The following is a 13,125-nucleotide window of genomic DNA, read 5'->3' on the forward strand; positions in this document are numbered from 1 at the left end:
CTTTCCTTCCTTTCATAAAGATTTTATTTAATATAATATTTGGTGTTTCTGTTGGTTTGCAGCAGTGCACCATGAACACACCGGGTTGATATGCGTAAAATGCTCTTTGGCAGACAGTAGTGAAGTTTTTACACAGGATTTGTGTGAAAAATGAAGAAACCTCTGCACACATAGTTGTTTTAAATATCATGGTTGTTGAATCTTTGCCTTCCTGAGGTGACCTGACTTGAGACACTCCTGACGCAACCAGGAGGTGCTAGTGCGAGTCCTAAATTCAATTTCTGGATCGCCTTTTTTCAATTTTAACCTATTTTTAACTAATTTAACATAAGATTAACATCTCAGGAGATAAAGAATAAGCCTGTAGCGTAATCTGGGTCATGAGTTCATAAGGTCCATCAGGGATGCTTTGTCCATGTGGACCCAGATATGACACAGAGAGCCAGTTTCCACACCGAGTTATTCTCAGCACTCCCAGCATCCACATCTGGAGTATGTCTTCAGCGGCTCAGCTGTCCGGCTTGCCGGGAATGTGGGAGTGTTTACTATTTGAGGAGAGGGATGTTCTTTGCAGCAGCTCATGGAGAGTGATTGAGAAAGAGGCAAACAGTGTGGAGGAAAGAGAGGAAACTGGTGAGGAAGAGGAAGGACGAGCTTGCCTATATAAAGAAAGAAAGTGGGGTAAGAGCAGAGAGGTGCGGTTTGTGAGCACATTTGGGGAGACGCTCGGACTCTGAACTGTGAGTACAAGAGAGCTGTGAGCTGGAGAGTGTTAACTAACAACTCTGTTTCTTGATTTTACGTCTTTGTGGCTGCACAGAAGATGATTGCGTAATGTAATTGAGTCCTTCTGTTGTTAAAATTGGAGGTTTTGGACGTGCAAGTATCTCAGCTAAAGCTACTTTTTCCTATTATCTGCATTTATTCAGAAGTTTATTTTTTTGAGCAGGACTGACCCAACATGTTGTTACTAAAAGTTTCCAGTTTTGACTCATGTTTGGCTTGTGCAACTTTTTCCATTCAAGTGCTCTTGAGGTCAGCTTCTCTTTTTTTAAATGAAAACAAGCATGCCATTGATTTAAAGGTGCAGAGTCGGCTCATGTCAACACTTAATCTTCTTAATGTCTTATTTTTATTTCCTTTTTTCTCAGGTGCAGTGACAGAAGACATCTGTGTGCATGTGTGCGTCCATGCAGGTGAACATACAGTGTTTGTGAATTGTCTTCCTTTGTGTGTGTGTGAGTGAGTGAGTCTGTGTGACCATGCCGGGGAACAGCTTGAGGGTGCGACACTGCCTCACCTTTGCCACGGGTCTGGTGGAGTGTCTGTGTTTTGCCGGAGCCGTGTTTGGATGGGCCTCCCTTGTTTTTGTCCTGAAGACGGAGGGCTACTTCAGCTCTCTGTGCGTCAACACCACTGGAGTCAATGCAACGCAGGTCCTAGGTCAGTTTGATACCCTCACCTCAACTACCTCTGAGTGTCTGGGTGCCTTAATGCTGCAAAACATTGTCTTTTCAAGCACTATTTGAAGAATGAAGATCTTTTTCTCACTACCTGTTTGACCAAATTCTTCTCCACCTTGTGTCTACAGATTGCAGTGGACAGGATGAACAGTTCTCGCTTGTTTTCACCATCGCCTCCTTTATGAACAATTTCTCGTCCCTCCCTAATGGTTTCCTCTTTGACCGGTTTGGTACCACGGTCGCTCGACTCTTTGGAATGTGAGTCCAGCAACAACATCCTTAATTACTTATTGAGAGGAAATCATTAATGGATTTAACAGATGTGATTTTTCACCAAACAAAGTTTGTCAGTACAAGATTTAAAGCCCACCAGGTGTGCATTGAGCAGCAAGTGCAAGGTGCAGCAGATGCTTTTTCTTTATTTAAATGTGTTTTATTTGGTTGCATTGTAGATGTACTGACAAGAGTTTTGATGGTTTAATCCAACACTTTGATTTTCTTAAGCATCATCCTAGTCTGCATCATGAAAAATCTCACAATCTCTACAATAAAGTGGTGTAGGGATGACGTATTTTTGTGGGCTATATATATATATTTTGGGTATTTAAGTAGGCTACAGTTATTGCACATAATTACTTTTGATACTTTACTATACTTAATATCAGATACTTTAAGACTTTTACTCAAGTATGACTTTTGAGTAGTTTTTACAACACTGATTAAACCTCTAGTACATGACACCACACACTGAAATGTTACCACAAAGTAACTTGTGCATCCATGAGATAAAAACACAAAAGTAAGAAGCATAAAAATCTTGTTAACGAGGTCATTTTTGCATCAAGCGTTTTCATACTACGGCTGTGGCTCTCTCTGCCTGTGGTGGCTAAGCTAACACTACTCTGCAAAGAGGCAATTTGCGGTAATTTTCAGTCAGTCTCTGGTATTTCCCTCGGAGGCGTTCCTAAATGTTTGCTTACAATAACAGCTGTTTCTTCCCAGAGACAAGAGATGGGTAGGACATGTAGAAAAGGGAGTAGGGAGGACTCACCACAGGGAGACACAGAGGTTAGAAAAGCTCCCTTGATGGATGTTATGTAAAGTTGCTGAGGTCTCCATTCAGCAGCAGACACATGAATGGCGATGCAGCATACACAGCAGAGCTTTGTAGACGCTTAGCAATGCAGAACGTAGAGAAAATGTTTTATGAGAGAAGGGAGCAGTAAAGAAAACAAAGCAGTAAAGGGCAACTCTTACAAAACTCAAACTGGAAATAGGAAAACAGAGAGAATGGTGAAGAAATAGAAAAGGTCAGGAGGACTGTTAATCACCAGAGGATGGAGGAATGTCTGAAAGAAATATGTTTTATGTTTACAGCTGTTCAGACTGTGGGAATAAGAAGTCCTCCCGACCACCTCAGAGTTAAAATCTATCATATATCACAACACCGCGCACACATACCTGCCCGGTTTATTGCCCCAGATACATCTAAATCCACAATAACAAACTGGTACTAAGGCCATCCATATGTTTCCACTAAAAGAGGGTGGAGGGAAAATAAAGGGCCAAGGAATGCAAAAATAGTTGGACAAGTGCAGATGAGGGAGGAACTTTTCTCAGGACACGAAAAGGAAATTAAAGTCGGCCAAAAGTTCTCCAAACAGCAGCAGAAGAATGTGTTAACTAGGACATTTTTGTAACAAATGTCACATTTTTTTCCAATCTCAAATTCTTTGTTTTGTTAAATGCCAATAAAATGACATAATAACACTGGATTTCTTTCCCCCCCAGATTTCTTTACACTGTGGGTACTGTGATGGTGGCCTTCGCAGTTCCAGGTGAGAAACATTTCTCCATATTTTTGCCCTTATTGTCTAAATAACCGCTTATGTTACAGCTGCAGATGCTCATATCCCCCTTCTTTTTCTTTTCCCATCAGCTTTGTCCAACCTGCTCTTCCCAGCTCTCTCCTTGCTGGCAGTGGGCGGCCTCTTGTTTCTCATCACCAACATGCAGGTAACAGACGTTATTCAGATTAGAAAAGATAATTGCCGGTTTAGATCGATCCGTCAATTATTTTCTCCAATTAAAGCAGCAAATCCTCAAACAGGAGAAGCTGGACCCAAATGACTTAAACATTTAATCCAGGGGTTTTCAAAGTCTAAAACTGTGGGCGTCGCTTCAGACAAAGCTCGGGAAAAGGTGCCCTCAAGCCTCCTTTAGTTAAATTGCTTAGTTCCACTCAATTTCTGGATGTCTGTGGGATTAAGATTATGTTATTTGATCACATAGACACACAACAATTGAGCCAAGATAGACTAATATTGCTGTTTGACATAACTTCAGACAACACTGCATTCTTTAAAAAGGTCTGTGCTCAGACATTTATTAGTTTCTGACTCTGGGAAAGTGGGAACATGTTAAATGTTGACATATTTTCTTCCTGTAAAAAACAAAAACTGCAGGCTTCTGTTTCATCATTTTAAGTCTGGTGATGAATCTTTTCTGAGCTATTTCTGGATCCCAGCATGTGTGCTCTGTCACCGGAGTATCACCCGAAGGTTTGGTAGAAAAGACATGATCTAGAATATCTAACTCTAACTGCAACTCGTCCCACAAGACATTTTTGAGGAAAGCTGGCTGAGAAACACAGTTGTAAAAGCTTTATTTATGTAAGTTACAGATATTTGTATTCACAAGGTTGAAAGTAAAAACCCTCAGGTCGGTCCTCGGGTCAGGAACATAAACAATAGACAGAGTTTGCCTTCAGTGAGTCCTTGTTGGCTGCTGGATCCTGATCTATTGAGGAACAAATACAAAACCTCCTCGGGGAAACTGAGTTTGTTTGTAATTTTACATTGAATGACAGAAAGTAATGGCAAAAAAAAAGGTGAGTGAGAATTTCAACAAACAACCGAACGGACACTTAAAGGTGCACTGTGTAGTTTTGGGGAAGAAGTTTTCAGAAGAAGAGAAAGATCTTCACTGACTGATGTTTATGCCTAAATAAACTAAATACACAAACTCTCTTTGTTTTCATGACTGAACAAACTAAGTAAACAAACTGACTTTAAAGGACAACATCATTTCATACTGTTTTACTTTGTTTATATGTGGCGGACCCTGCCACCTTTCCAGTTTCAAACAGTGCTCTGGGACCTTATTTTCCTCTGAGAACGGCTTGTTTATTCAGTTATGGAAAAATAAATATTTCTGAGTCTGTTTGATTACCTCATTGATATTGTAAATATTAACATTTCCAAAACTACATAATGCCCCTTTAAAGCAACTTTCATGTGTTTTATTTAAGGTAGGAAACCTGTTCGGCTCACGCCGCTCCACCATCATCACTCTCTACAACGGGGCCTTCGACTCTTCCTCAGCACTTTTCCTCGTCATCAAGGTGAGAAACATCCACCTGCTGCTCTCATGAAGTAAATCTAGAGGATATATTTATAATGTTAATCTCCACCCTGTCTCGTCTTCTCCTGCAGTTGTTACACGAGTCTGGCGTCTCTCTCCGCGCCTCCTTCCTCTTCCTGTCCGCCTGCGCTGTCATTCATCTGTTCAGGACTTTCTTCCTGCTGCCGAGAGACTTCATCCCCTACCCGCTGCCTGATCACTACACATACGGGTACGCATCCCCAAGACACCAGCGCACACCTCATGCACGCTTCAAGGACACATCGGGTGTAAACAAGGCTAATTCAGTTTCAGTTTCTGTTTATCAAAAAATCAGGCCTTTCTAAATTTGAAAAATTGATTGGAAACAACAACAGACTCGGCTTAGTTGGGGGCTCTTTGCTTGTTTTCTGTAAACACATCAGTGTCCTCTTACAGCAGGAAAAACTGGCTTCTGGTGTGACTGGACATAAAGTCAGAGTTACTAACCAGTTGAAACGAATCTGCTCCCTTTAAAAATCTTTAGAAGTCTTTCCTTATCCAACAACACTGTTGATGATGAATACATTCAGGTAAAAATACTAAAAGTTTGTTCATCTTACCATCTTAATGTCCTCCACATTATGTGATTATAGCTGGTTGGGACTTGAAAACCTCATTTATAAACTAAATAACTATCAAAGAATTCCCACAATGTACACAATGAACTCCTCAGTCTGAAGCTGACCCTCCGACCTTTGACCTTTGTCAGGATAACGTGTGGTCAATCAAACACTCCGAGCTCAGAGGAGACGACAGCGAATGGTAACGCAAAAATGATGACAGAGGATACACCACTCAAGAGCGACGTCCCTGTGAAACAAGGTGTGTGTGTGTGTCTGTGGTATAGATAGACAACAGGGTCCTAATTCTCAACAATGACTTCACTGTCTTTCTTTCTGTGGTCTCCCCTCGTCTCCCTCAGAGAAGAGTTTCCGTGAGTGTTTTCTGTCCAGGTTCTTCTTGTGGCACCTGCTCTGGCTGTCGGTGATGCAGCTCAGACATTACCTCTTCATCGGCACCCTCAACCCCATGCTGCAGCGGCTGACGGCAGGAGAGCCTTCACTGGGTAAACACACACAGCACACTGAATCATCTTGGCACTGTCTTATCAAACATGGAGGTTTGCACAAACCTCCCTCAATTCCCCGAAGCAAGGCAAACTTTTTGTTTTTTATCATATGAGCAAATATGTTTTCTAATATTTTTCCAACCATCCTCTCCCTGCTTGTGTGTTCCCACAGTGAGCCAGTACATCAATGCCTTCGCTATAACGCAGATGTGTGGCGTGCTCTGCGCTCCCTGGAATGGCCTCATCATGGACAGACACAAGGGCAAACCTCGTGCTGCAGGTAACATACTGACGCTAATAATGGCTAATGGTGTTAACCCAACAAGCAGCACCCCTGGCAGATCTACTGTCAGTGTGTTTAATGTCAGGCTGATCTCCATCCTACTGAAGCCTAATCTCTCCACGGCTGCTTATTTTCCAGACTTGTACTTTCTCTCTGGTAGAAGTGACTGTTGTCAATGAAATCTGGTCCGAAGTTCAGCTGGAATAAAAGCCTACAGACCCAACATTGTTTCTCTTTGGATTAACTGATGTGTTCGTGTGCCTCTTCGTAGGAGAGAGTGAACAGGAGTCAGACCTGCGGGCCACGGTGCTCTCTCTCTTCCTGACGGCGCTGCAGTGTGTGTTGTTCTCGGTTTGTGCCTCCACCCCGTACCTGCCGCTTCAGTACCTCACCTTCATCCTGCAGGTGATCAACCGCTCCTTCCTCTACGGCGGCAACGCAGCCTTCATCAGCGTGGCGTGAGTATCAATCACACGCAGATACACAAATGCACACACCTCTCTGTGGACTACACTTAAACAAAATTAATTTACTTTACTGAATTTGCTTTCTTCTCTTTACCATGTCATCTGTCGTTGTGTGTGTGTAGTTTCCCGTCGTGCCACTTTGGGAAGCTGTACGGTATGATCATGGCTCTGTCGGCAGTGTTCTCTCTGCTGCAGTATCCCTGCTTCGCCCTGGTGAAAGCTCTGGATGGAGACCCTTTATACGTGAGTACCGTCTGATGAAACAACTTTAAATACAAAATACTGTACTTACTCTGCTCCTCCTGCTCCTCCTCCTCCTGTTATCTTTATCTCTGAACTCTCCTCGCTCTCTCCTTGTGTTGGCTGCAGGTGAACATCGGTCTGACGCTGCTCAGCCTGCTCGCCTTCATCCACCCCCTCTCTGTGTACCTGCACTGTCGACGTGTCGCCTCCCAGCGAAATGAGTCTGTGAGATGAGAGCAACGCCTCGCACTTATTATGTCCTTAATATCACCAGTGACACTGTTACCTCTTCAGTTTGTTCGACTTGGAAAGCAACAGCGAGCGCTTGTAAATGAATTTCAGACTGTAGTGAAGTGAGCGGAGCTGTTCTCTACAGCATCCTTTAGAAACGCAGCTTTAGCCACTGTTAGCTTCTTCTCCTTTGTTTACAGTTAAAAGTCCTGGTGCTGACGACTCTAACTCTACTTTACAATGACTGTGACATGTTTTATGTTACTTGTTTTGTGCGAGCTTATGTTTTCTTGCCATTTATGTTCTGTTCTATTACACCACAGTTATGGTGGTTTCAGAGTGCCAAACGATAACGCACTTTGCACTTTGGTATTCCTCTATATCCATATTTTTCTACAGGACCAACAATGTTGCATGTAGCGACTGCACGAGGGATAACTGAGAGTCATAATTACAGCAATGTATGCGTTGTGACTGACCAATCAGTGATGTGCAGTGTGAAAGAGGTGAACTCAGGTTCCCTGTGTGGTGTGAATACATCTCAGTGAAGGTCATGTTTGCTCACTAACATGACCTGGATGTCTCTGCACCGGTTCCTTTAACATTAGAGTTCAGATACATTAAATGGAGAAACACAGCTCTGCCACCTGCTGGCTGCTTAGTTCAGCTGTTAGCTGCTGATTTCACTGTAGTGCCAAACTTGACAGTAAACTGATCTCCTTTTGTGTTTTGTGGAGTCTCAGGTGTTAAATGAAGAACAATTTGGTCTCATGAAGGATTTTAATGACATTGTGCCATGAGTAATGATATGTAAAGGTTTATAAAGGAAAATCTGTACATTTTTACCAGTATGTTTATGTTTCAGGCTGTATTTTCCATCGTTGAAATCTTACTATATATATATGCAAACTCTTCACTGTGCTGGATCTAATTAAATGTGCCTTTTGATATGAAGTTTAAAGGGAATTGTTACTTTTTGATATTTACTTTTGCCAAAATGAATGTTTCAGTTTTCGAGTATTGTGTGAAAAAATATCTACCTGCACGCAACTGCCACTTACAGATGGTAGAGAAAATGTCATTGTTATCTGTAAAGAAGATATTTTTAAAAAAGACTGCAGGAAATGTATCTTAAATACTGAAATTAAACTTATAAAGACTGAACCCTGAATTCCTCTGTTTACTGAGTGTTTACTGAGTAATTTGGACTGACTGTTGTATTTAATTCAGTATCAGCTGCACAAGGTCTTATCGTCAAAATGTGTTGGTAAAATGTGTATTGCATTTGAAGCAGCAGATCAGGATATGGTCTGACAGTCACTATTCATCTCGTCAATTTGTCTGTCCATTAAATATTCATGCAAAAACATTTGTTTACTGTCAGGAGGATCAGAAATTAACTGGCAAACACTTAACACTCTGGAGTGTGTTGCAGACATTACAAGACAAGAGCGTATTCATTTGCAGATTGAAGTCTTTCATCACCAGTGACGACAAATTAAAGGGGCGCTCTTGAAATGAAGAAGTAGTTTACTCATCATTAGTAGTCAGCCTTTGAAATCTGTTGTGTAATGTGTTCTGTGGCTTTCAAGGAGCTTTCATGTCTGGGAAAATAACCCTGGTCATGTCATGAGAGTCGTGTCAGCTTGGGCATGGAAAATTGCAAAACAAACTGTGCTTGTGGTGTCTAAAAGATATGAGCTTTTACCAGCAAACAGGCCCGGTCAAAAAGGCTATTTTTATTGGAGATTTTGGGACTAAAATTCAGAACATCTTGGCCTCTGCTGCACAGATTTTACTACTCTTTTTGTGCCTCCATGCCAGCGATAGCCGTGGCCCGAGGCATTATGTTTTCAGGTCGTCCGTCCATCTCATTGTTGTGGATGTGATATCTGAGGAACTCCTTGAGGGAATTTCTTCAAAATTTGGCACAAGTGCTGATTTTGGCGGTCAAAGGTCAAGTCACTGTCACCTAAAAATAAAACATATTTTTGGCCATTCAACAATAATGACATCAACATTTTACACAAATGTTTTAAACACATGAAAAATGTTGATGTTATCTATTTTATTTCCAAAAGGTCGACTTCACAGCGATATCATACAGTAATGTTTTTGCCATTATTCAACGCCACAGCTCAGGAGGAGCAGAAGCAAACAACTGCAAGGTGGTAATTCTAGTTTTATAAACCAGAAACCCTCAAGTTTGTTGGATTATTTTTATTAGTGTAATAACCTTCGGAAATTTAATTTAGAAATTTCAGGTCTTTATTTTACTGCCCTAAAAATAGTCCTGTGACAGTGGAGCAATCTTGCATGATGAAGGTAGAGGAAAATAAGAAAAATAAAAAAGTTTAGTTGTAACAAGTTTGTTTTTTGAGTTTTCTAAAGCATTCAAAATACAGTGCACTTAAATAAAAAAAATAATAACGCTTACTGACTTATAATAATTAGTCATTTTTAAATTTACTTAGCAGAGTTAGGTTGGTTGACTTAAATATTTCATTGTTATCAGTTTCAACAAAAGTTTGTAGTTTGTAGAGTTTTCTGAGCTACCCGAAGAAAAGCCTTTTGTGTCTCTGGAGTAAGCAGAGCAAAATATAAGGAATAGCCTCGAGTGATGTCACTTGAGTCAGCCGAAGACCACAAGTTTGAAAAAATCTGTGTGTGTGCAGCTCGAAGCTTGTGAGTTTACCAGACCTCCATAGCTCGCTCCTCATGTCTGCTTGAGGCTACGAGCAACTACTAGCGTAACACACCTACAGTAATCTGACACACCAGACGGTTTGATCACAGAATCGTCTGCTGTCCTTGGAAGCTGTTGGGAAAATGGCAGACATGTTCAAAAACTGCTTGGCAGGTGATTGTACGAGTCATCTGTCTGTATCACCTTCTGTCACAACCCTTGTTAAATCAAACTCTTGCCAGTCGAGAGAATAACAGACACGACTTCTACATCAAGAAAAGCCTTCAGTGCCGTCGTTTGCTCTTCTTTCAGTGAAATATCCTCTCCAGTTCAGCACCTACGCTAACCTCTAGAGGAGCTGCCATTGTTGTTTTCAAACGAATGGTTGCTTCTCTCACTGGTCATCACGCCTAAATCACGCCCGTAGCTTCCCATTAGTTCTGAACAGTAGCATGAACCACTTTGTGTGTGAAGCCTGGCAAGATTTAATGATCACATGATCTCGCAATTCCAGCTGCCCCGCAAGGTTGTAACACACCCGAATCTAACAATCAACCATCACAGGTCAAGCTGCATTGTGGGTAATGTAGGCGCCAGGTGTTGACAAGGAAGAAGAATGCATGGAATAAGAAAAAAAACAATATTTCTGGTTCTGCTGCAACTATTTTGTTCTATATATGTACTTTGTACTTTGTACTATATGTACTGTGGGTCCAATTAAAGGATTGTACTGCTAAATCAATTAATTGCAAACCTCCAGGATCAGAGGACAGTCTGGTGTCTCCAGTCATCAGAGATTCTTGTCAGTCCGGGTAGGTGTTGCCATGTTGTTCCAGAGAGACGGAGGTGGAGACGTTTCACACGGGGCAGATTCATCTGGGGGGGAAAAGATCTGGCAGGGTTTAAACCTGAAATAACAGTGACACTCCCCCACAACAGCCTCTCTCCAGTTCTCTGTACACCTGCTGTGTGACAACGCCGAGGGACCAGAAAAACTCAATGCATCTCCACAAAGTCTGTCACATCGAGTGTGTGTCTGTAAGTGTGCGTGTGTGTGTGCAGGGAACATGTGCACGGTGACAGGTTCTTCCCTTGCGTCTGCGTCATCGATGATCACAACCTCAGTATCTGTGATTTAATTCAGGCTTGCATAAATGACAGAAATAGGAGTGCAGGCGGGAGGAGTGAAGGATAAAAATAAGGCAGTCTGCTAATGAGGCAATTTGTGCTGCGTTGTTTTTTGTTTTTTTTAATCAGACTGAATCTGTCGCAGGGACCGAGGATGTCTTTATGACACATGGATTTGACTCAAAAGATGCCAACTCATGCTTGTCTGTTCTCTTTGATGGGAGTAACAACAGAAAAACTGCAATGGCTTCAGTTTGTCATCCCTAATGTGTGTGTTTTTTTTGTTGGGAAAGCAAATGATTCTTGCAAATGGTTTTCCTGCAACAATTAAAAACATCTTTTAAAATCAAGAGCTGCACAGGCCCGCAGAGCCCTGACCTCATCGCCATCAGACACCCTTGAGATGAACTGAAACACTGACTGTAAAGCCTTTATCACACAGCATCAGTGTTGGCCACATTAATGCTCTTGTGGCTGAATGGGAACAAATCCCAGGAGCAAGAAAATCTTCCCAGAGAGGTGGAGGCGGTTACAGCAACATATGAATACCCAGTCTGTCTCTTTTTTTTAACAGGGGGCATGAACCAAAACCAGTAACCGAACATAATACTAACCTTTACCCTTTATTAATTACTATACCTGTGCTTACGTCTCACATCACCTTACTGACTACATGTTTTAAATGGTAATTGGTACTGTATCGGAATACATTTTTAAAGTAACCCTCCCAACCTTGACTACACTTATTATACACGTATTAATAATACATAGTTTGGAGTGTAATGTAGATTTAAGAAGAACTCCATATCAATTTATTTATCAATACACAGCACAGTTCGGTTACAGATATGTCAGAGGATATGAACAACCCCTTCAACCCTGCACTCTCTCTGCTACACGGGGATGGAGGGGGGGATGGCAGGTCCACAGGGGGATGCATTTCGGTCATTTTGTTAACAAGGGGGACGGCATCGCCCCTCATATTAATAACTGTTAATGCAAAAGTATTCTCCCTCCTTTTCCCCTCAGTGAATCGTTATTCGTGGAGTTTTTTCCTTGTTCAAATCGAGTTGGTGTGAGAGTGTGAGCCTTTGAAGCATCATATGGATGTAATGTTTTGGTGTCCACATATTTTTGGCTGCATAGTGAATCTTAATGTCAAGTTTCCTACCCCTTTGTACCCAAACACAGCAAACATATCACACGCTCAGAATCTAGGCCTTTTTAGTAAAACTGAAAGTGTGACTTAAAATTATATCTGATTCTGGACAAACTCAACTTTACAGAAAATTAACCAACAGACAAAAGTTAATGAATTCTAACACCCTCATCACATTAATCTGAACGGGCGTTTATTTAAATTGTTTTGCAAATATGAACTTTGTACAGTGAAGCTTTTTCTTCTGACAGAGCAACTAAATATCAAATGAATCATTATCTCACTAACAAAGTCTTGACAGACCTTTACTGTCCCAGATAACACCCACATCTTGTCTGATTCATACACTTCTACACATTTCAATCTCACGCTGTATTTGATTGCTTGGATTTGAAGAATGTGAAAAACTTTGACATTTAACAGCCAACATGGAGATTCCTGACAACCACACGTTTGCCCAGCAGGCACATGTCAAGCAAAATAAACATGCGCTGTTGCACATAAAAATATCCCAATCGGGTGATTTGTGAGCCTGCTCGTGAAAAAACACAAAAGCTTCAAGGTAACACTTTATCATGAGGGTGAAAGTCATATACTTTAGTGATGATGAACTAATGCACGACTCATGGTGATTGAATTCATGAATTTATGCAGGATGTATCATGAATTTCTCTTCTGCTCTCTGACTTTTCAGTATGTGATTAGTTCACGCTCCATAAAACATCAGTTGAGGACATTTATCTATGTGAACAAGTCAGTTACAGAGAAGTCTGACAGTCGGTTTGATTTAAAAACAGATCTTCATATTTCTATGACAACATTTGCTGCTCTGAGTTCAAAGACACTGAGCAAACACATTAGCTAATTTTGTCGCATATGAATCAATTCAATTCCTTAACTGATGATCTATTACAGGTTTTATGAATGCTTGCACACTAAAACTAGGCCTTTT

At 41.3% G+C, this 13,125-nt stretch overlaps 1 protein-coding gene across 1 annotated transcript; it reads left to right on the top strand.

Moving 5' to 3' along the window:
• Positions 1 to 669: 669 nt before the first annotated feature.
• Positions 670 to 8,371, top strand: slc43a3b (solute carrier family 43 member 3b). The gene is made up of 13 exons (XM_073486888.1): positions 670 to 740; positions 1,152 to 1,443; positions 1,592 to 1,721; positions 3,255 to 3,301; positions 3,403 to 3,479; positions 4,774 to 4,866; positions 4,958 to 5,097; positions 5,617 to 5,729; positions 5,830 to 5,973; positions 6,149 to 6,256; positions 6,531 to 6,717; positions 6,849 to 6,969; positions 7,096 to 8,371. Exons 2-13 carry the CDS (start codon positions 1,263 to 1,265, stop codon positions 7,201 to 7,203), a joined length of 1,449 nt encoding a protein of 482 aa, XP_073342989.1. The 5' UTR covers positions 670 to 740; positions 1,152 to 1,262; the 3' UTR covers positions 7,204 to 8,371.
• The last annotated feature ends 4,754 nt before the right edge of the window (positions 8,372 to 13,125 follow it).

The sequence above is a fragment of the Pagrus major genome, chromosome 18, assembly GCF_040436345.1.
Source record: "Pagrus major chromosome 18, Pma_NU_1.0".
In the NCBI taxonomy this organism is placed as follows: domain Eukaryota; kingdom Metazoa; phylum Chordata; class Actinopteri; order Spariformes; family Sparidae; genus Pagrus; species Pagrus major.

Coding starts and splice junctions, on each gene's coding strand:
- slc43a3b (XM_073486888.1), top strand. CDS start 1,263: ATGCCGGGGAACAGCTTGAGGGTGCGACACTGCCTCACCTTTGCCACG. Junction 5,974..6,148: donor GGCAGGAGAGCCTTCACTGG/GTAAACACACAC, acceptor GTGTTCCCACAG/TGAGCCAGTACATCAATGCC. Junction 6,718..6,848: donor GCAGCCTTCATCAGCGTGGC/GTGAGTATCAAT, acceptor GTGTGTGTGTAG/TTTCCCGTCGTGCCACTTTG.